The sequence below is a fragment of the Stylophora pistillata genome, chromosome 5, assembly GCF_964205215.1.
Source record: "Stylophora pistillata chromosome 5, jaStyPist1.2, whole genome shotgun sequence".
NCBI classification, from domain to species: domain Eukaryota; kingdom Metazoa; phylum Cnidaria; class Anthozoa; order Scleractinia; family Pocilloporidae; genus Stylophora; species Stylophora pistillata.
The window spans coordinates 18,102,741-18,125,434 of NC_142523.1; the positions used below are offsets into that span (position 1 = coordinate 18,102,741).

The window sequence follows — 22,694 nt, forward strand, 5'->3', positions numbered from 1 at the left end:
CAAAGGTTTAAACCGCGATATTCCGAATTAAATCACCCTTGAAGAGATTGAGAGAACAGAGAAAGAAATTCTGAGGCATTTACAGAGAAGAGCATTCCCCGAGGAGTTCAACCATCCCGAAGAACCAGTTAAGAAGAGTAGTCGCCTCTACAAGCTTGACTCAATCGTTATGGATGGGCTTTTGCGCGTTGGTGGCCGGCTGCGTAAAGCATCATTACCGGCAGAATCAGAGCACCAGATTATTCTTCCGAAAGAAGATCACGTTACCAGAGTGACTATCGACGATTACCACAGGGCATGCGGCCATTCCGGTAGAGAGCACGTTCTAGCTTCCATTAGGCAGAAATTCTGGATCACCCAAGGAAGTTCAGCTGTGAAAAGTGTTCTGGGGCAGTGTGTCAGTTGCCATCGCCGCCAGGCACCACTTTGCCAACAGAAGATGGCCGATTTACCAGAAGATCGCGTGCTGGCCGAGAAGCCACCTTTTACATCAGTGGGTGTGGATTATTTTTGCCCATTCCAAGTCCGTCGTGGGCGGAGTCTCGTGAAGAGGTATGGCGTGATCTTCACATGTCTAGCAATCCGTGCCGTGCACCTCGAAATTGCACATGGCCTAGGTACGGACTCGTTCCTATCGGCTTTGCGACGTTTCATTGCAAGAAGAGGCCAAGTGAGGCAGATCTATTCGGATAACGGGTCAAACTTAATTGGTGGTGAGAAGGAGCTGCGTGACGCTATTTCAGATTGGAATCAGGAAAAGATACACAATTCCCTGTTACAAAAGGACATCAAATGGTACTTCAATCCTCTTTATGGTTCCCACTTTGGAGGTATTTGGGAGAGATGCATCCGAACCGTTCGGAAGATTCTACAAGCGCTGCTGCGAGAGCAAACTACGGACGACGAGAGCCTGGCCACCTTAATGTGCGAAGTGGAGAGTGTCATGAACAGCTGACCCATTACCACCCTATCCAGTGATCCGAACGACAATGAGCCCTTGACGCCTAACCACTTGTTGTTGCTCAAATCGGAAGTCTCCTTACCCCCCCAGTCTATTCAAGAGAGAAGATTCTCTGTCTCGTCGTCGATGGAAGCAAGTACAATATTTAGCAGACATCTTCTGGAAGAGATGGAGTAGGGAATACCTTCCCCTTTTGCAACTTAAACAAAAGTGGGTGCACCCAGAGAGGAACTTGGCCGTTGGTGATATCGTTCGGGTCGCATCTGAGTCGCATCGCAAATCCTGGCCGCTTGGCAGAGTTGTTGAAGCCTTCCCCGACAAAAGAGGCTTTGTTCGCCGGGTAAAAGTGTTCGCCAAGACAGCTGTCTACGAAAGACCCATCGACAAGCTCTGTCTTTTGGTTGAAAACGAATGCCCTGAGAAACATTTAGTTAATTTGTACTTAGCCTTCAATTAGCCTTGTTCAAAGTAGACTTCTTGGAGTGCACTGATACTTAAGGTTTAGCATTAGTTTATTGTAATTCATTAGATGTAAGTCGCTTAGTACAATCTCGCACCTAGGGGCCGGGATGTAGAAGTTAGCATTCTTTGCATTCTATTTCAGTTTATTGGCATTCGCTCGGGAATACGTTATGTTTTCCTTTCCCGCCCTCGCTATAATTTACATGTTGTAATATTCTAGCTTTTTAGTTTCATCGTTGATTTCACCGAGAGAACATCTGGTTTAGTTGCCCTTTTTTCGCGGCCTACAGCGCCGATACAATGTAAGTTCTTAGTTATTATGTTCATCACGTTCGCTTTAGCCACCTTTCAGTTTTATATTTCTGCATTTTGTAAACTTGTATTTTTGTTGGTTCTTTATTAGTTCAAGCCTCTTCCTCTATCGAGCGTTTTAAATCGCTGCTGTAAGCGGCCACGAAAGGACACGCCTTTTGGCAGTAACATGATCACTGAAAACTTTGATCAGTAGACTCCAAGAATTGACGTAAACTTCGAAATGCAGGAGGGCTAACACTAATGCCAAACATTCTTTTTCAACGGTAGAGTAATTTCTCTGGCTTTTCCTAAATTTTTTTGAGAAGTAGCAAACAGGATGATCTACGCCATCTTTATCATCTTGTAAAAGCACAGCACCAGCAGCAACATCACTTGCGTCTACAGCTAACTTGAACGGGGCATTGAAGTCGGGAGCTGCCAACACAGGGGCGCTGTTCAGTAACGCTTTTAGTTCCTGAAATGCTTTGTGACATGCGTCGCACCACATAAACGTTTTTCTCTTGTTTAGTAATCGAGTCAGAGGTTCAGCGACTGCAGAGAAGTTTGGGCAGAACTTTCTATAATATCCTGCCATTCCGAGAAAACGCATAAGTTGTTTCTTGTTTTCTGGTCGCGGAATTTAGAAATAACACTGATCTTGGCATCGACTGGTTTTACTTTCCCTTGTCCAACCACGTGCCCTAAGTAGGTTACTTGCGCTTGTGCAAATTCACTCTTGGCGGAGTTAATAGTGAGCTTTGCTTCAGTTAGTCTCTCAAAAAACTTTCGGATGATTTTCAAATGTTCCTCCCAGGTATTACTGTAGATAATAACATCATCGATGTACGCTTCGCATCCGTGAAGGCCAGCAATAACTTTATTGATAAGGTGCTGAAAAGTGGCTGGCGAGTTCTTCATACCAAAAGGCATAACCTTATATTGGTACAGTCCATCCGGGGTTACAAAAGCTGAAATCTCTTTTGCTCGTTCCGTGAGCGGAACTTGCCAAAAACCCTTAAGTAAGTCAAACTTGGTGACGTACCTTGCATTTCCCACTTTGTCAATATAGTCATCCATGCGTGGTATTGGAAAAGTGTCTGAATTACTAACACGGTTCACTTTTTGGTAGTCCGTACACATTCTGTAACTACCGTCTGGCTTTGGCACCAAAATGCAAGGTGAACTCCAGCTGCTGTGACTTGGCTCAATCAAATCGTTCTCCAATGAAAATTGTATTTTTTCTTTGAGATATTTCTGCTTCATAGGATTCAGCCTGTAGGGATGTTGTTTCACAGGGGAAGCATCCCCTACATCCACATCGTGGTAAATCTGTTCTGTACTCGTTGCTACATCGGGAAACAGGTGCTTGAACTCCTGGAGAAGATCCGTAAGATCCTGACTCTGTATTGAAGACAGATGGGACAACTTGGAGTCCAAATCCCGCAGAACATCATAGTTGGAAAGCTTTGCTTTGGCTAGTGGACTTAACTTACTATTAAGGTCTCTACTTAAAGTTTCTTCTGGCTCAAAACTAACCACATTAAGACTAACTGGGTGTATCTTTAGGCCACTGTCTCTTTCAATATAAGGCTTTATCGTATTCACATGACACAACGGCGTTTGCTTACGCCTATCAGGCGTTTCTAGAACGTAATTGAGACTACTTAGTTTCTCCTTAATTACGTAAGGCCCAAAATACCTGGCATGTAAAGGGTTAGCAGGAACTGGTAACAACGCTAAAACCTTTTGACTTGGGTCAAAACAACGCTCAGAAGTGTTTATATCATACCTCTCTTTCATAGACTTCTCAGACAACTTAGGATTAGCTCTAGCTAATTCGCAAGCTTTGTTAAGCTTAGTTCGGAAATCTGAGACATACTGTAATAGATTAATAGTATGGCTTTCACTAGATAAGAATTTCTCTTTAAGAAGTTTAAGAGGTCCCCTAACAGTGTGGCCAAAAACAAGCTCAAATGGGCTGAAGCCCAGAGACTCCTGAACCGACTCTCGAGCAGCAAATGACAGCAAATGGATTCCCTCGTCCCAATCTCTCTCAGTCTCGAAACTGTAGATCTTCATCGTGTTCTTCAGCGTCTGATGCCATCTCTCAAGAGCTCCTTGACTTTCTGGATGATAAGCAGAAGATTTGTATTGTGTCTCCCAATTTTATTCATGACTTGCTGAAATATGCCCGCCATAAAATTTGAACCTTGGTCTGACTGGATTGAGTTAGGAAGACCAACCAGCGAGAAGAACTTGGTTAAGGCTTTAACAATGGTCTTTGTCTTGATATTTCTCAAGGGTAGTGCTTCGGGAAACCTGGTAGATGCACACATGATTGTCAGCAGGTATTGGTTTCCAGATTTCGTCTTTGGTAATGGACCAACGCAATCAACAATAATATGGCTGAAGGGCTCCTTGATTGCTGGGATTGGCTGTAGTGGTGCCTTTGGAATGGTTTGATTTGACTTCCCTACTACTTGACAAGCGTGACATGACCTGCAAAACTCAGCCACTGCGAGGATCGTGCATCATACGTATCTAATATTGCAGTTCAAAATATATGAACCTCATATATTTCATTGTATCTGATTTATCACTTTCACGGGTTTATTACGAGTCAACTTAACGGCCTGCTCCCAGTTGGCTTGTTAGCTCAATTGGTAGAGCGCTGCACTAGTATCGCAGAGGTCAGTGGTTCGAGTCCCGTACAGGCCTGATTTTTTTCAGGTCTGATTTTCGCTATTGCTTAAATAGCGCTATCTACTGCGAGGATCGTGCATGATACGTATCAAAATTCTTTGTTGGGTCTTGTTGACGCCCATGTGACCGGCTAAGGGGGTTTCATGTGCCATGCTGAGAGTTTTCTGGTGTGTAGGCTTTCGGGACAACTATCTGGTACTTGACAGCCCACTCATCGTCAGCTGGAACATCTGGTGGTCTCCATTTTCTCATCAAAACTCCGTTATTTGTGAAGAAACAAACGGGATTCTGTGAAACTTCATTTTCATTAACTTCCCTCTGGAATAATGGGGAGATCTCTGGATCTCTATGTTGCTCAGCTATGAGGTGTGATCTGGAATTCAGTTCAGCATCCTTCCTCAAATTTCTGATATCATCATCTTCTTCTAATGACTTTGTTCTCGACACATTCTTTGGGACAGCTCCTTCGAAAACTTGGCTGATGATGCTATATCAACAACTTTATCTTCATCACTTAATTTCTTCTTATTCATAGCACGGGTTACAGCGCACGCAGGATACAAATCTGGAATCTCTTTCTCTACTGGGTCAGGCAGCTGCTCTACACAAGGCACGTCGGTCACAATAGGATTCATGACCACTTTATCCCCAGCCAAATCACTTCCGAGAAGAAGTTGAATTCCCTCGAAAGGTAACGAGGACCCAAGTCCGACGTTAACAGGACCAGACACCAGATTTGATGACAAGTAAACAGTGTGCGGTGGTACTGGCGAGTATTCAAAGGAGTTCACTCCTTTAAAGAGGACGCTTGCTCCGGTAGATGACTTCTCAGAAAAGGGCAAGGTTTCCGCCAATAGCAGAGACTGAGAAGCTCCAGTATCTCGAAGAATTTTAACTGAGACTGCATCAGACAGATCACTGGAGAGCGCCACTGAACCTTCGTGAATAAAGGGCTCAAACATCTCCATAACATGTCTTCGAGTGGAACTGACTTCTTGGCAAAAGGGTTCTTCTTCAGGAATTCCCATTTTGAAATCTTCTCTTGTCACAGGTGTCAGACGTGAGGCAGCAATAAAACCAGTAGGCTTGGAATCTGGATGACCTTGTTGTCTTCTCGTTTTCAGCTTTTCAGGACATTCTGACATCAAATGTCCCTCTCTCCTGCAGTAATAACACGTTATCGACTTAAAAGGTTTTCTTGCCACCTCCGGCTTGTTCTGGATAAATGACGTGGAACTCGGGCGCGAACTGCTACGATACGTCTGCCTTTGGTTTGGGTTCTCCTTCTGAGGGTTTCTCAACGCGGTTGGCAAGTTCTGGCCTTGAGAAGACGTGAACCCGCTGGGTTTTTCCTCGAAGACAAACTTGTGGGTTAAGGAGTAATCATCTGCCAATCGTGCGGCTTCCTCCAACGTTTCGGCTTTTTGTTCATTAATAAAAGTGCGGACATCACTGTGAATGCACCTCTTAAACTCCTCAATTAAAACCACTTGCCTTAATCTATCATGATCTTTATCTACTTTCTGTAAAGAACACCAACGATCAAATAACTGTTCCTTAGTTCTAGCAAATTCTATATAAGTTTGATTACTCATTCTTAGACATTTTCTGAACTTTTTACGGTAAGCTTCAAGAACTAATTCGTACCCCTTACGAATAAGCTCTTTAACAGTATCATAATTCGAAGCTTGCTCTACAGTTAACTGCGTGTAAATTTCTCGAGCCTTACCTAGTAACACACTCTGCAATAACATTGCCCAATACTCCTTAGGCCACTTAAGACTTTCCTCTACCTTTTCAAAATGTAGAAAGTATTTTTCTAAATTTGTTTCTTGAAAAGGAGGAACTAGCCTAATATGTTTTGTAACATCAAAATTTTCACCATGCTTTTCACTACCCGAGACTAATCCTAATTGCATTTGTACCTCTAACTTTTTCATTTCCATTTCATGCTGAAATGCCAATTTCTCTTTCTCTAGCCTCTCTTGTCCTTCCTCTCTCTCCAGTCTTTCCCTTCTCTCCATTTCTTCCCGTCTTTCTCGTCTTTCCATTTCTACTATCTTCAGTCTTTCTTGTCTCTCCATTTCTTCTCTTTTCAGTTACATTTCTCTTTCCTCTTGCATTTCTAATTTTTTAAACTCCCACTGAAGCTGTAGTTTCTTTAACTCCGCATCAGACGTTTCAAATGTTTCTAAAACTGTCTCTTTGAAAACTTGTTAATTGACCAAATGTTTAACAATGATATCCTGAATCTGGTGTTTGCGCATTGCTTTCTTAACCTCTAACTCTAAATGTTTCGCTACGAAATCAGCTCGTCCTTCTTTAAGTCGTAAAACGTGTCCTCACAAGGTTCTGACATGAACCTTCTAGACTCTCCTCGGATGCTTATATAAGCAGCTCGCTAGTCAGGTTGTTGTTGTGATTTGGGACTGAGTCTCTGGATCAAAATCCGTCATCTTTAAGCTTATCTAATAAGATTACTGAATACTATAATACTCCCAAGGTAAACGCTTAAATACGGCTCCACTTATATTCCACTCACGAACAACTTCTACTCGAGATATTCCTGTAAAATTCGCTCCCGGACAGTAACTTCTACTCTAAATATTCTTCTGTAAAATTCGCTCCCGGACAGGCCCCCAATATCTGTTACGGTAACTGATTACCGGCAGAAAGATAACAACCTCGCTATTTCCGCGAAACACAATTTATTTAACCGTAAACAACGGGAGGTAACTTGACACGAGCTAGCGACCACTCTTGGAACAATCCAACTAAAATTAACTATGTACTTATCTACGCTTATCTGACCACAAGCAAAGTACTGTCCTTATCTGTGTCACACAATATCGCTTGTAGATCACAAACAGGGAACGAAGTCCCAAATCACAACAACAACCTGACTAGCGAGCTGCTTATATAGCAAGCAAAGTACTGTCCTTCTCTGTGTCACACAATATCGCTTGTAGATCACAAACAGGGAACGAAGTCCCAAATCACAACAACAACCTGACTAGCGAGCTGCTTATATAAGCATCCGAAGAGAGTCTAGAAGTTTCCAAAAGTAACTTTTTATAACCATTACAATAGTAACTATTTATAATTATTGCAATAAACTCTATTTTTAAACTGATGTGTCACAGTTCTAGAAAATTCTTGAAACAACACATTGCGTGACATTGACCTTCGCGAACTTTCTAGACAATTCCGATCCTTGTAACACTTTAGAAAATAGAAAGAAAACTTTCAAGAGGTTATTATGATCCAAACGGATTTAGAAAGGTATTGGAACCAGAAGCTGGTTAAAGAAGCTGGTTTGACCGAAGACCGTCGTTGAAAAACTTCGCGATCGGCGGATGATGCAAGTCATCTGGTAGACTTATTTACCTGCCCTGAAGCATATCCTAAGACTAACTTTTGTTGTTGAATCTCCAAATACACTTCATCGAGCTGATCTTCTTATCCTTTTATATGACACACTCCCAAGAGGAAGTATAAATTGACAGTTGTTGACGTTTGGAGCAGATTCAAGGCCGCTGAAACCTCTCACCTCAAAACATTTTTCTGAGTTCTCAAGAGCTTTTCAGACAATTCATAAGAGAGGATTATTGAGATGACTAAAAACTATTCAGGTTGATCCTGGGCGTGAATTCGTAGCTGAGGTAATCAAAGAGATGCAAAGCATGGTGTGAGAATAAGAAGAGGGAATTTAAACCTTCATAGAGATTAGGGAATAAGTGCACTAACCATTCAGCCACCATGCCTCCTCCTCTGATCCTTATGATTAGACTGTAGTGAATGGGGTCAATTGGGATTAGGGTGGAACCTTCCTCCCGGTTAGCTCAGTTGGTTAGAGCACCGGATTGTGATGCGCGGGAGGTCGAGGGTTCGAGCCCCACCCCGATCAATACTCATGGTCTTAAAATAACTGAGGAGAATTTGCTACCTTTCTATAATATAAAGAAATGGATAGATATTCTAGTCTCCTCGGACAAGGACGAATAAACTGTAGGCCCCGTCTCCTGCAGGGTTAGGGGTAGGAGATGTTAATTTCCCATGCACGAGATAACTGTGTGGTGGATGTCCTCCCCTGGGGTGGGATGGGTGGGTATTTGGGGGATGGGTGGGAAGTCGAAATTGTTACATGGACTGAGGCAGCTGCCAGAGGCGCCTCATGATATGCTGACGTCCGATCTCAGCCTTAACAATAAGCGCTATTGATCAGAACATGTTCATATGCGCTATATAAATTGGTAAATTATAAATTATAATTATAAACCCTTATAACGTTGCGACTTAAGTGTCCCTGTCTGAGAAAGTATTCCAGGGGCCAGAAGTGGTGGTCAACCGGATCGGCTGAAAGTTGGCACAAAAGTTGAGTTTGATAAGATATTTCAAAAGCCACTTTGGCTCACTTCTCTGACTCTTTGTTCCGGAGCTTCAGGGGGGTTCCCATTTGTGGCCTGTGGAGCACCAAAAATTTATCCTTCTACTTGGCATTTTAAAAGTGCTATGAAACTATGCTTCCAAAGAAATTTTACCATGGACTCTACTATAGTGGAGCTTTTACTTCCTAAATATAACTTTGTTCTCAAGTGATTAGACAGAGAAGGGCCCTGGGGCTAACGTTAGGTCAAGTTTGAGGTCAAAATCATTACCCAAAATTGCCATTTTTTAAAAAAACCATAACACTCACCTGCCTTCTTGCAAAACTTTCATACCAAATCCAGTATGTACTTTAGTGACCCATTTATCAAAATCAGTTGAGAAAAATTTGGCTTATTGAGGTTTGTTAGATTTTTGGCACAAACTCTTCATGCCCCTCTAAGGCCAAGCAAAATAGAGTTTTGAGCATAAACAGACCAAATTCTTGACGTAAGGCCTTTATTTTGCATTATGTGAGTGAAAATGAAACATCAAAGCCAAATCAGTGTCATTATCTAGAAATACCTCGACTCATAGCTTACAAATGCACTAAGAAGGCCTCTGATTAGCGCTACAAACGCCTAGCGGCTTAGCAAAATAAAGTAGAATAATAAATGAAAACCTTGTATCCACCATGGAGCACGAATGATGATGTTCTGACCTAGAAATTACAATTTTCTTTAAAGATACTTGAATTTTCTCTGATCTATGTTTGTTAGGCCATATTTCCATATTTTCAAGCATACAAGGTCTCTGTATTTTGTCAGGCCGTTTTTTACTTGAAAATAAAGTGACCTTAACCCGGCCTTAACCATTAAGCTAAGAATAAAACGATCGTTAAAAGATTATTCACGTCTGACCTTTGAATAGGCTGAATAGCTCTCGCAAATACCCATCACTACGCGAGCACTGATGAACATGCATACATAAGCTTACGTGCAGCAGTGAGCACCTTCCAGGTGACTTGTGATCCACCAGAGATCTTAAGTACTTTAGAACTGAATAAATGGAACTATCCAACAAAGAGGAAATCCACAGTCGGAAGAGCTGGATGACAAAAGATTATTGTTGCTGTTTAAATGAAATATTTCTCAAGAGACATGAGATGATGCCAATAGGGCCCGCCATTTTGGACGTGAGAGTATTAGGACTGGACTGAGTTTCCATCCCTCCCCCTATTCGAGCGTAAATGTTTGTGTCCTTATCAGTTATTTAAAGTGTAGCAATAAAAAGTCTCAGGAGAATTTTACGATGGCGCTTTGTTCCTTTGAAGTAAATGATTAGTGCGGTGCCTTGTCATGGGCTCTGCACGAAACAAGAATGACTCCTTTGTTGTCTCGCGATGATGACATGACTGCTTGGTTAAAACACAAGTACAAGGGATCAGGTACGTCCGGCCGAGAGGAAGACCGGGTGATACCAAAACTACAATTACAGGTAATTCAAAATATAACAAAGGGCTCATACACGCGCAGTAATGTAACAGATGGCTTTTCAAGTGCCACTCTCACTAAGAGCGGTCCTCTTAACTTTCCGTCCAAAAAATTTTCCTTAATTGTTTTCCTATGAAGAGGGCTTAGTACACACGTTTCAGAAATAGTCTTGTTGTTTTCCAAATCTCTTTTTCATGAAGATTTCAACTTTCGCGAACTCTATGCCAAGGGAAGATTAGCCAAGGTGTTTCAAAAGCAAAAACTCAGTCAACCACCGTCATTGTGCGGGTTTTTCAACGTTGAAATTATAGGTAGTGCTAATTCAAAGCCCTCGTATTATGAACCTCTTCTACGGTTAGCAAGTTCCTGTGATTACCGCAAGTGATGGTCGACAAACCCGTGTTACTTAAAACTCAGTGAAGGGTGCGTGAATCCACGACTTGGTCCAGTCCTCTAACTCTCACGTCCAATATGATGGGCTAGTGCGTCGATATAATAACAATTGCATCTCGAGGTGTTGCGTGGCATGTTTCACATAAACTGCAACACAAAATATTTGTTATCCAGCTCTTCTAACTGTGGATTTCTTTTTTACTGTCGGAGGATTTGATTTATTAAGCTTTAACGTTGTAAAATAGTTTGAACAGTGTTTAGTTTCGAGTTACTTCCGGTCAGCGGTCATGACTGTATTGTAGCCTCGTCATTGTTTACGTCACCTGACCTGGAAAAAGTACTGAACACGTTTTCCGCTTAGTTTTGAACACGACCACCATTGTTTGTAATGTTGTCTGAAATACAGTTGAGTTCCTAACATTATTATACGTATGATGTGCGATCCTCGCAGTAGATAGCGCTATTTATGCAATAGCGAAAAACAGAGGTCAGTGGTTCGAGTCCCGTACAGGCCTGATTTTTTTCAGGTCTGATTTTCGCTAATGCATAAATAGCGCTATCTACGGCGAGGATCGCACATCATACGTATCTAATACCGCAGTTCAAAATATATGAACTTCTGATATCTCTATCGATAACAGTGATACTGAAGTACGGGTTTTCGCTGACGCAAGTCAGAAAGCCTATGGAGCCGCCTCTTACTTAGTACGAGGAACCTAGTCACTTGTCGCCCCAACAAAGAAGAAACTCACTTTTCCAGAACTTGAATTTATGGCAGCCCTAACGGCTGCACGTTTAGCTTCATATGTTCAAGTGCAACTACAAGTCACCAGAGTCACATTGTGGTCTGACAGCCAAATTGTCCTTCATTGGCTCAAAAGTACTAAGTTGTTGAAGCCATTCATCAGCAGTCGCATTCAAGAAATAAAGAAATTGACATCAATTTCCAACTAGAAATACTGCCCTACCGATGAAAATCCTTCCCATTTTCTCACAAGAGGGATAAGTGCACATCAACTGAAGACCTCTTTACTGTGGAAACATGGTCCCACATGGCTGCCCAATAGATCTCAGTGGCCTTCATGGCCTACCGCAGAACTTTTCCACTTATTAGCCACTGAAACCTCTACAGATGAATCTACTACAAATGACACAGTTCCAGTTCAACAACGTGGCCTTCATCGCCTGATCAATCCATCGGATTTCAGTAGTTTACCAAAACTTCTACGCATTACAGCCTATGTTTTCAGATTTGTACCGCTTCTCCAAAGGAAATTCAGCCAACAAGGTCCAGTTACAGCAATGGAATATGATCGTGCTACGACAGTATGGATGAAGAATCGTCAATCTGTTGTCTTTCATGCTCAAGTTGACAATCTCCTCTCAAAGTCACGATACCGTACAACCTTGGTACGTCAACTTGGCCTATTCCTTGATGACAACGGTCTTCTACGCTGTGCCGGGGGGATACACAACGCACCCTTAAGTGACAACACCAAATTTCCTGTGCTATTACCAAGCAAAGACCGTTTCACAGATCTCGTAATTCACTCCACCCATGTCAAGCAGCTTCACGCAGGTGTCAACTCAACACTCACTGCCTTGCGCCAGAGTTACTGGGTTCCTTCTGGCCGACAACGCGTCAAAACCTTAATTGACAAATGTTTAACCTGTAGAAAGGTTTCAGGATCAGCCTACAATCAACCAGATCCACCACCCCATCCCAAATCAAGAATGCAACAAACACAACCCTTTGAAGTCACCGGGGTGGACTACACCGGAGCTCTGTATGTTCGAAACGCTGGAATTGAAACAAAGGTCTACATATGCCTATTTACGTGTGCAACAACCAGAGCTCTTCACCTTGAAGTTGTCGAAGACTTGACTGTTGAAGCTTTCTTACTCGCCTTTCGCAGATTCGCAAGTCGCAAATCTGTTCCAAGGAAACTAATATCTGACAATGCCTCAACATTTGTATCAGCGAGCAATGAACTAAAAGAACTGTTTCAATCTCATACGCTCAAGGAAACACTTGCAAAGGAAGGCATTGAATGGTTATTCATCCCCAAGAAGGCGCCTTGGTACGGCGGGCTTTGGGAACGCCTCGTCGTCGGTCTTACCAAGTCCACCAATAAGAAGGTACTCGGGAGAGCTGCAGTCAACCTGTGCACTCTTCAGACGATTGTTCTTGAAGTGGAGGAAATTCTTATCGATCGCGCCCTGACCTATGTTTCTTCAGACATTAAGGATGAAGAGGCATTAACCCCTGCAAATATACTTTATGATCGACGAATAACATCACTACCGCATGCACTAGTAGACAATGATGAATTCAATGATTCCACCTACCAAACAAAAACACAGATTTCCTGAAGAAAGCAAAACGTATCACCTTACTAATTCAACACTTTTGGCAAGAATTCCAAGAATTCCACAAGAGTTCAGGAGTCAACATAGAATCTGTGAAGGTTGGCGATGTAGTTCTCATCCACGATGAAAGCCCAAGAGTAAACTGGAAACTAGCATTTGTCACATCCATCAACAGAGGTCACGATGGACTTGTACGTTCCGCCAATTTACGTACCGCCAATGGAAAAACAAATCGCTCCATAACGAGATTGCACCCTCTAGAAGTTCAAGCCAAAGAAATACAGTGTCGCACAGAAGAAGAAACAACCACAGCCGAAACTCCCACCCCTGTGAGAAGACAACAAAGAGAAGCAACACAACGGGTTATCAGGAGAACTGCAGACTGGGCTAAAGACATTTGCGCGCCTACGGAGGATGTGAAATAGTTTGACCAGTGTTTATGAACGTTTATTTAGTTTCGAGTTACTCCCAGTCAGCGGTTATGATTGTATTGTAGTTTCGTCATTGTTTACGTCACCTGACCTGGAAAAAGTACTGAACACGTTTTTCGCTTCGTTTTGAACACGACAACCATTGTTTGTAATGTTGTCTAAAATACAGTTGAATTCCTAAGATTATTATATTAATATTTAATATTAATATTTATTAATATTATTATATTTCAGTAAATGGTTTGAACCCGGGGGTAACATGTGAAGGTGTAGTCTGATCGTCCGGGTGATTGTAGTCCTGAGAAGGACTGTTGTCGGTGGCAGTGACTGACGTTTCACATTATTATATTTACACCTTCACATTATTATATTTACTGCTTCTTCATAAGCGTACCAGGGAAATCGAATGGATCACAAGTCACCTGGACGCTACTCACTACGACTTGTATGTATCATCCTGCTCTTTCACTGATGGCATCATGCGTATTTACAAGAGCTAGCAAGGCTATCAAAATTTTAACCGTATATCTTCTGTTAACGGTCGTTTTCGTTAAGCTCACTTCGTACTACATCAATAAATGGGTCGGACAAAGTAGAGAGACTTTGCATGCTTGTGAGTAAAGTATGTATGGAAATATGACCTGAAAAGTATAATTCAGAGGAAATTCAAGCATCTCTAAAAAGGATTGTCGTATCTAGGTGAGAACATCATCAGTTGTGCTCTATGAATAAAGGCTGATAGTTTCGAAAGAAACTGTTTGGGGCTGCGTCGGTGGGAGTAACGAAATAATTTGGATATATCAACAAAGTTGAAATGGTAAATTGGCCACCGTAATGATTACAAAAGCTGACGTTTCGAGCGTTAGCCCTTCGTCGGAGCGAAGTTGTGCTCTATGATGGGTACTTGATATTCAAAGAAAAAAACTTACCTTTATTTGCTAAACCCGGGTGTATGTAGTGCTAATCAGAGGCCTTCTTAGTGAGTTTGTAAGCTATAAGTCGTGGTATTTCTAGATAATGACACTGCATTGGCTTTAGTGTTTAATTTTCACTCACCTAATACAAAATAAAGGCCTTATGTCAAGAATTTGGTCTGTTTATAGCATGAATCATGCTCAAAACTCCATTTTGCTAGGCCTCAGAGGGGCATGGAGAGTTTGTGCCAAAAATCTAAGAAACCTCAAAAAGCCAAACTTTTCTCAACTGATTTTGATAAATGGGTCACTAAAGTACATACTGAATTTGGTATGAAAGCTATGCAAAAAGAAAGGTGAGAGCTATGGATTTTTGAGAAATGGCAATTTTGGGTAATGATTTTGACCCCAAATTTGACCTAACGTTAGCCCCAGGCCCCTTCTCTGTCTAATCACTTGAGAACAAAGTTATATTAAGGAGGTAAAAGCTCCACTATAGTAGAGTCCATGGTCAAATTCGTTTGATAGCACAGTTTACCAATGGAGTTTTATAGCACTTTCAAAATGCCAACTAGAAAGATGAATTTTTGGTGCTCCACAGGCCACAAATGGGACCCCCCTTAAACTCCAGAACAAACAGTTAGAGAAGTGAGCCAAAGTGGCTTTTGAAATATCTTATCACACTCAACTTTTGTGCCAAGTTTCAGTCGAATCGGTTGACCACCACTTCTGACCCCTGGAACACTTTCTCAGACAGGGACACTTAAGGCAACTTAAGGCAACTTAAGGTGGCTCAATAGGGTTTTTTGGCCGGGCGAAGAATAGGTACGAAAATGGCGCGAGCTTTTAAATGGCATCACGCGGCTTCACGCGAGTGCACAATTTTTGTCACATAATCGCGAAGTTTACTTGACGAGAGTGAAACGGCATCGATACTTTCCAGTAATGAGCACAATATTGACAGTGAAAGACCAGAAGTTTACACAACGCCTACACAACATCCGTAATGCGTCAGGTCGCTTTCGGAAAGTGGAAGCGATCGAAACCAGAAAAAGAAACAAAAGTAGAAAGGTTACACGAAGGGTTCAAAACGTGGAATGCCAAAATGAAGCTCCAGTATGACAACATATCCAAGGAAAACGAACCCCCAGCAAAACGAATGACACGAGCACGTGAGGTCAGTACATTTTTCTTTATTCGGAGGTCTTAATTTTTGGTAAGATTTTCCTGCCAAGCTTGTCCTAATTATCGGTCTACCTGTTCTGTTGACTCCAACCCTGATTCCCATCAGCAGAATAAAGCTAAGAGGAAGGCGAACTTGCCACAAGGATCCAGACTGGTGGACTTAGAAACCCGTACAGATGGTCTGAAGGAATGCTCATTTTGTCATTACGGTAAATTCTCACTATTTTTAACTGCACTATAGCATATTTTACACCCTTATCATATAAAAGAACATAACAAATATTGTGGATGGAGTCTTTTTTCCCTGTTAGTTTACAGTGTAGTTTACGATATTTTTAGGCCCTTTGTCTCTTGGCAATGTTATTGAAGAACAGCACAGTGGTTTGGCAAGCACGTTTACTGTTATATGCAGCCAATGCAACGCGGAAAACACCATTAAAACATCAAAAGAGCACAGATCTGGTGCACGCGGTCCATTGACCTTTGATGTGAACACGAGAGCTGCCCTTGGCTGTTTACACACAGGAGTGGGCAACACCCATTTAAACAATTTACTTTCAATCCTCACTGTGCCTGCACTGAACTCATCAACTTTTAAAAACCAGGAAAGGGAAGCTGGAAAGGCAATAGGGTTAGAAGCAAAAAGTAGTTGCCAGCAATTCCGTAACCTTGAACGAGAGGAGGCAATTGAAAATGGTAACTAGCCTGACCAGAACAATTTGGTACCTATTGCCTGTTCTTACAACATGGGGTGGCAGAAACGGGGGCGAGGTTTCAACTCTAAGACCGAACATGCTGCAGTCATGGGCCTTTTAACTGGTTAGATCCTTGACTACAAAACAAAAAATAAAATGTGCCGCTCCTGTGATGAAGCTAAAAAGGCAGGAAAACAACCAAATGACCACGACTGTAGAAAAAATCATTCAGGCTCTTCAAAGTCAATGGAGCCTTTAGCTGCAGTTGAACTTTTCAATAAGGTAACTAAGTCAAATTTCAAATTTTCAATTTACACCGGGGATGATTATTCAATGAGTGAATCTCACCTAAAGCAAAAGGTACCCTATGGTGTGGAAAAATGGAGTGACGCAGTTCACATAAAAAGATCCCTTACAACACGCCTATACAACTTGAACCAACGAAGTAAGTTCCCCAACAGTTCAGTGTTGTCACAGAAAGTCATAAATTACCTTGTCAAATCCTTTACATACTGTATTGCACAAAATAAGGGGGATGCTACAAACATGAAATCTGCAATTCAAAGCATTGTGCCTCATGCATTTGGTGACCATAATGGTTGTAGAGAAACATGGTATCGATAGATCCTTCTCATTATTGTCACAGAGATCTTCCCTATGGCAAAGACCTCCAAGGAGATAGCCTTCAATCAGCCCTGGAATCTCTCTTTAATGAATATAGCATAGACATTGTTATAAACAAACTTGCACCTGCAGCAAATTCTCAACGTAACGTGTCTCTGAACAGTGTGGTGGGCTCGAAGAACCCCAAAATTCGCTTTAAAGGGGGAAGTGAAAGCAGTGATTATCGATTGTCCTGCGGTGTCTCTCAAGTAAATTTAGGTTACAGGTACATTCCTCAAACCTTAGCGTCACTTAACATAGAGCCAGGTCTTTTCTGTGTAGACCATAATACGAAAATGGACAAGAAAAGTTCGAAGGACAAACAAAGGAAATAACCAGTTGAATTCAAGCGACGTCGATCACAATTACACAAACACCAGATTTCAGAAACCTCGAAAAATGAGGGCAAAGAAGGTACCATGTATGAAAGTGGCATTGGCCTGAACCTAAACTCTTCTGCGACAACATTGGAGTTGAACAATTCTGAACTTTCAATTGCTGATCTTTAAGATATAACCGCTGCTATCACGGAACAACAACAAGAACAGTACGAAAATGCAGTTCCGAAATACACTTCGAGACCCACAGTTCAAAAGGAAACATTTGATGACAGTAAATTTTATCACTTTGTTTTATTTGACATCGAGACAAATTCAACTGGAAAATCAGCAGAAGGATGTCAGCTCGCTGCCATGGATAGGTCAGGTAAACAATTCTCGTGCTATATTCCACCAACCAGAGACAGATTCTCATGCGTCAAAGGTCAACAAACTTACAGTTAAAACTGCCAATGGAATCCGCCGACTTTTCAAAGATAATCGACTAGTAGAAGCCTTTGAGTTATCGCAAGTACTTAGGCAGTTCTTAACTTTTTTGAGGGCCAGCATAGATTCAGCCTCAACACGGTCCACAAAGCCCGTTTGCACAATCTTGGCTGGACACAACGCCGCCACATTTGATATTCTAATACTTCTTCGGAACGGTGGCGAAAATTTTATCGCGGAGCTCAGTTCCATCAGTTCCATCCGGTTTGCAGACACTCTGACACTCATGAAATCACTCATCAAAAGCAAGCACTCTTCCATCCAAAACGCAGAAGGTAAATTTCCAAAGCCTGGGCAGAGTTCTGTTTACGAACATTTATTTCAAGCCACCTTTGATGCCCACGACGCCCTAGAGGACGTGATCGCCCTTCGAAGAATCTTGCTTTCGCCTAGGTTGGCTTTGTCTGATGAAATGCTGGTGAACAGAAGTTCTGTAATCTCTGTCAAGGACGCCGCCGAAGACCTGAAATATCTTGACAACCGTCATTAGAGACTCCTGTCTTTTCGAGGAAAGCTGTACAACCCAGGTCATGCGGATAGCCCAATAAAGCAAAGCATTGCCGAAAAAAATTGCTGGCAGTGACCTTAAGATATGAGGATTTAAATAATTTGTATCAACGATTTGGACGGAAAGGTCTTGTGTGTATTTTGACGAGACCGCCATTGTCCAGTCGCTCATCGCTTCCAAGGGTCACAAACACGACGAGAATAGTCTCCGCAATTTTGAAACACTTCGAAGAGATTTCCAAGGATTCTGCGACAAAGTGAATTAAGTTATGTTCTCAAATGACTTTTAGGTCAAAAGCAGTTTGTACAAAAACGTCAAAGATAATGACCGCCCGTGTGTACACATTCGTCCTCGACAAAACCGCGTGGTTCGAAAGTTCGCGCATGCTGAAATAGCGATCTTGGCGAGTTCCTATTCTGATGAAGTAATTGCCATTGAGGTGAGAAAATAGAAGTTCCCCCTCAGATTCTCGTATTTCCTTCGGTGAAATTCCTTAAAATTTGGCAGAGATGTTCTACCCTTTTAGCTTTCCTCGCTGTGAATTTATCAGAAAAATTTGTAAGACAAGTTTTTCGCTCAGCCAAAAAACAACAAACATGTTAAAAGCGAAAAAACTACCTTGACAACCCCTATTTTTTTCGATTTTAAAAGTTTCGTCTTGTCAGACTCTACCCGGTCGGAGAATAATAGAAAAATTTACCGAAGGAAATTGAAGAAAATCGAAATCAAAGTCAAACAGACGTCAAAAAATGGCTATATCTGAGCAGTTTTAATCTGGGACTAAAACCCTTGACTACAGAGGTGACTGTTGTAAAGCAAATTTAGGCCCTTGTTTTTTATGTTTCAGTAGCTTTGATTTGAAAAATAGCAAAAACAACGAGAATATTAACTTTCGATTGATGTCACTGGCGCGCGCCTCGTGATCTTGCATAACCCTATTGAGCCACCTTAAGGCGACTTAAAGCGACTTTAGGCGACAAAGGCGACGTAAGGCAACTTAAGGTCCCAGAGTAGGCCTCGAGTAGTTGAGTGATAGTTGCCTCGAATAGTTGACACGTTACCTTTAATAGACCTTTGAAACTTCATAAGTTGTACTGACATCTGCTTAATTATTATTATTAATCTAATTATTATCAACATAATCTCCACGTTTTAAAAGATATCAATATTAATCGGTTGTCAAGCAAACTTTCATGTTCATGAAGACCGTTCACGCCAGCAAATAGCAGGAGCTAGTCGAGACGGGCGAACTTTAGGTGAGAGCCTGTTCACTTTCCAATACAGTCGGGAGATGAACTTCAAATCTTCAGAGAGATCGAGAGAATAGGTGGAAAGGCTTCCAGAATTTGAAGATTGAAATTGAAGAGACAGAATTGACAGGAAAGAAACCTGTTGATGCAATTTATTGCAGAGAAAAGGCAGTTGACGCAAAGAGTTCAACCACTCATTCAACACCTGTTTGCTTGAGTGAGAAGAGGCTTGGCTCTTCCAAAAATGTGAGGTATCCCTGCCGTTAGCGAGCTGGGAGGCGGTCGAAGAGGAGCAATTGGAACCAATTGGCTAATAGGAGGAAATTCAGTTATTTGAGCCGGTTGGGTCATTTGAGGCAGTTAAGTCACCGGAACTGATTGGGTCCTTTCAGGCAATTCGGTCATCTAAGTTGGTTGAGTCTTACTGGAACTAATTAGTTCATTTGCTTCCGCTAGGCCACTAGAACAGATTGGGTCATGTGAGGCAACTCGATCATTTGAGTCGGTTAGGTCATTTGAGGCAGTTCGGTCACTAGAACTTATTAGCTCATTGACTGTTTCTACTGATTTAACCAATTTAGCTAGTTTGTAAGTTTTCTGCCGTAAGAGCATTTCTCTTAGCTTGGGAGTTTTAAAAAGTTAAGCTAATTTAGTTAGTATGTGCAGTTTTTCAAGTTTAACTATTTCGGTTAGTCTGACTGTTTTTACTAGTTTAATCAATTTAGCTCGTTTGCGCATTTTGTCCAGCTTGATTAACTTGTCTAACTGTTTTAGGCTACTTTGTGCGTTTTTCAGCTAGTGTGTACGTTTTTTCTTGTTCTCGTTTTCTCTTGTTTCCCTTGCAATTCTGCTATTTCGACAGTTTTAAAAAGTTTAACAAATTTAGTCGAGAAGAGTGTGCATTTTGTCCACTTTAAGCGGAACGTGTCCACGAGAGCACCAGGCAGTCGTGATACATGTCATCTTACCGATTTCAATGAAACTTTGCCAGTTCAAAGGATCCACTCCAAAACTCAAATTGACAAACTGATTTCTGCTTTGGATATTTCCGGGGGAGATAGACCACCTCACGTTTTTCTAGGTTTTCCCTTTTTCTAGGTTTTCCCTTTTGCCTTAAAATAGACAAAATGGAAGAAGCCCTTATTGCTACTGTATTTAACAAATTACTGTGACAGTTTGCATACATATTGGTACATAATTTATAAACGTACGATACAAGTTTCAATCGATTTGATTGACGACTTGTCAATCAGCAGAGGTGAATAAATTAATGTGTTTTTATACTTTTCGATGCATTCAAATATTTGGCAACTTTGAGATCAAATATCTCCCCTTGCCAGAAAGCTACAACACTTATTTGAACGCCCGTCTCTAGTCCATTATTTGAGCTCTGAAAATCATTAAAAAAATCTTTTGGCACTGCCATAGTTTTGTCGGAAATGCCTTTTGAAATCTGCGACTGTAAAAGCTTCTCTCAACTACACTTGTCACGCAATTCTAGCTGTAGGCAGTTGTTTAGGCAAGTCAGTATACCATCCTTTTATAGCTCGTTAAACAAGATAATTAATCAAGGAAGCTAAGAAATGTAAGCAACTGTCCAGATTCTCGGTAGAAATTGGAAATTTCACGGTTAAAGAGAAGCATGAAGGTGAAGTATTGATGGGCGAATCGTACTGTTTCTCCCTTCTGTCGTTTATTTAGGAGATTTGCTAGAAATAGGCAAATATGGCTTTCTTACCGCAAAAAACGTTCATTAGTCTTTGATTTGATTGTTTATTATCATAGTTTACAATCAAGAGTTACAGGAGAGGAGATTTTAAAGTCACATGCCGTGTGCTTGTTAACAAACAAGCTCCCGAGAACAACAACGTCGGCAGTGGATGACGTGAAACTCTACTCTCTCGCTTGAAAGGAGATATCAATAGCTCTATCAAGTTCATAAATTGCGTTATTCTCCAAAAATAAGACTGGGAAGTGTTAAGGGGCCGACCATTTAACTTTTGAAGGGGGGGGGTGGGTGATTTCTGGTATTTGGGATATTTTTTTCCGTTCTAAAGGCTCTTTTTTTTCTGTTACATTTGGGCTGCATTCAATTTTTTTCTTCTAACAAGCGCTTGCAGGAAATTTTTTTTAAATCACCCATCCCCCTCCCCTCAAGAGTTGAATGGTGGGCCCCTAATGTTGCTTGCCACTTACCACCATAATGAAATTTCCACGCAAAAATGGTATTTATAGCGTGACCTCGTGACCTTCCATAATTATCAAGCCCTTTATCAAGGTAACTCCAGAATGTTCTAAAAACCATTATCATTACAACTGCCTGGTTTCCACCAGCAAATTTCATCTGCATCTGCCAATACTTTCCCTGGATGTTATGGCCTTTCCTGCGTGAATGTGCAAGCCAGATGTTACATGGCACTCTTGTCGGTCTCGTTGCGCAGTGTCGGGCTCAGGTGTCTAGGTCTTGTTTAAAACAATTCTGTTTGCTGCAAATGGGCCAGCGACATACGCTTCCGCTGCTTTTTTCTATCACCGTAATTCAACCAAAGTTTTTTTTTTGGCCGCAAACATTTGTAAATGATAAACTAGACACGTTACATTTATGAGTACGTGATGTGTTTGAGGGTTAAAGATGTTATTGTGACCCCAAACACAATTGTACACGTTCATGTAACGTCTGAAAAATTTCACGCACGTACAACACCTTAGGCACACCTTGGGTCGTTGCAGATGTCTTCCGTTTACTTCACCAAGTCTGTGACCCCCAAACACATCACGTACTCATGCATGTAACGTCCAAAAAATATCCTGACTGATCCACAACATCTGCTTCACACCATGCGTACAGGTCGAAAATAGATATTTAAATAAGTAAGATTTATGATACTTGTAAAAACTCCTTGGTGAAGTCTGCTATTGTCAGACAAAACGCGTAGGAGATTAAATTAAGAATGCTCACTAATTTATCATTAAAAAAGGTTTCCATTAAGAAAAAAAACAAAGAAAACAAAGAAAGCAAAATTAAACTGTCATCTTGCCCCTAAGCCGGGTTGCTATGCAAGGGCTGCTATGCAACAGTGTGTCAAGTTTAGCCATCAGCACAAGCAATGACCAAACACACCATGATCGGCGTACAGGCATTGAATAACTTGTCTTAGGAGAATAGAGGCTTAGGAATGTGGC

At 41.5% G+C, this 22,694-nt stretch overlaps 2 protein-coding genes and 1 pseudogene across 2 annotated transcripts; all 3 read left to right on the forward strand.

Moving 5' to 3' along the window:
• The first annotated feature begins 169 nt into the window (after positions 1 to 169).
• Positions 170 to 955, forward strand: LOC111331026 (uncharacterized). The gene has a single exon (XM_022936051.1). The coding sequence runs from the start codon at positions 170 to 172 to the stop codon at positions 953 to 955; it is 786 nt and encodes a 261-aa protein (XP_022791786.1).
• A 9,210-nt stretch (positions 956 to 10,165) lies between these two features.
• On the forward strand, positions 10,166 to 13,044 carry LOC111331024 (uncharacterized). The gene is made up of 2 exons (XM_022936048.1): positions 10,166 to 10,282; positions 11,626 to 13,044. The coding sequence occupies exons 1-2, from the start codon at positions 10,166 to 10,168 to the stop codon at positions 13,042 to 13,044; spliced, it is 1,536 nt and encodes a 511-aa protein (XP_022791783.1).
• Positions 13,045 to 16,317: 3,273 nt separating this feature from the next.
• LOC148730631 (uncharacterized) lies at positions 16,318 to 18,585 on the forward strand (annotated as a pseudogene).
• The last annotated feature ends 4,109 nt before the right edge of the window (positions 18,586 to 22,694 follow it).

Bases quoted from the DNA above. Each gene is read 5' to 3' on its own strand.
- LOC111331026 (XM_022936051.1), top strand. From the start codon at position 170: ATGGATGGGCTTTTGCGCGTTGGTGGCCGGCTGCGTAAAGCATCATTA.
- LOC111331024 (XM_022936048.1), top strand. From the start codon at position 10,166: ATGACTCCTTTGTTGTCTCGCGATGATGACATGACTGCTTGGTTAAAA. The intron at 10,283-11,625 runs GTAATTCAAAAT...ATTTCCAACTAG, and splicing joins TACCAAAACTACAATTACAG to AAATACTGCCCTACCGATGA.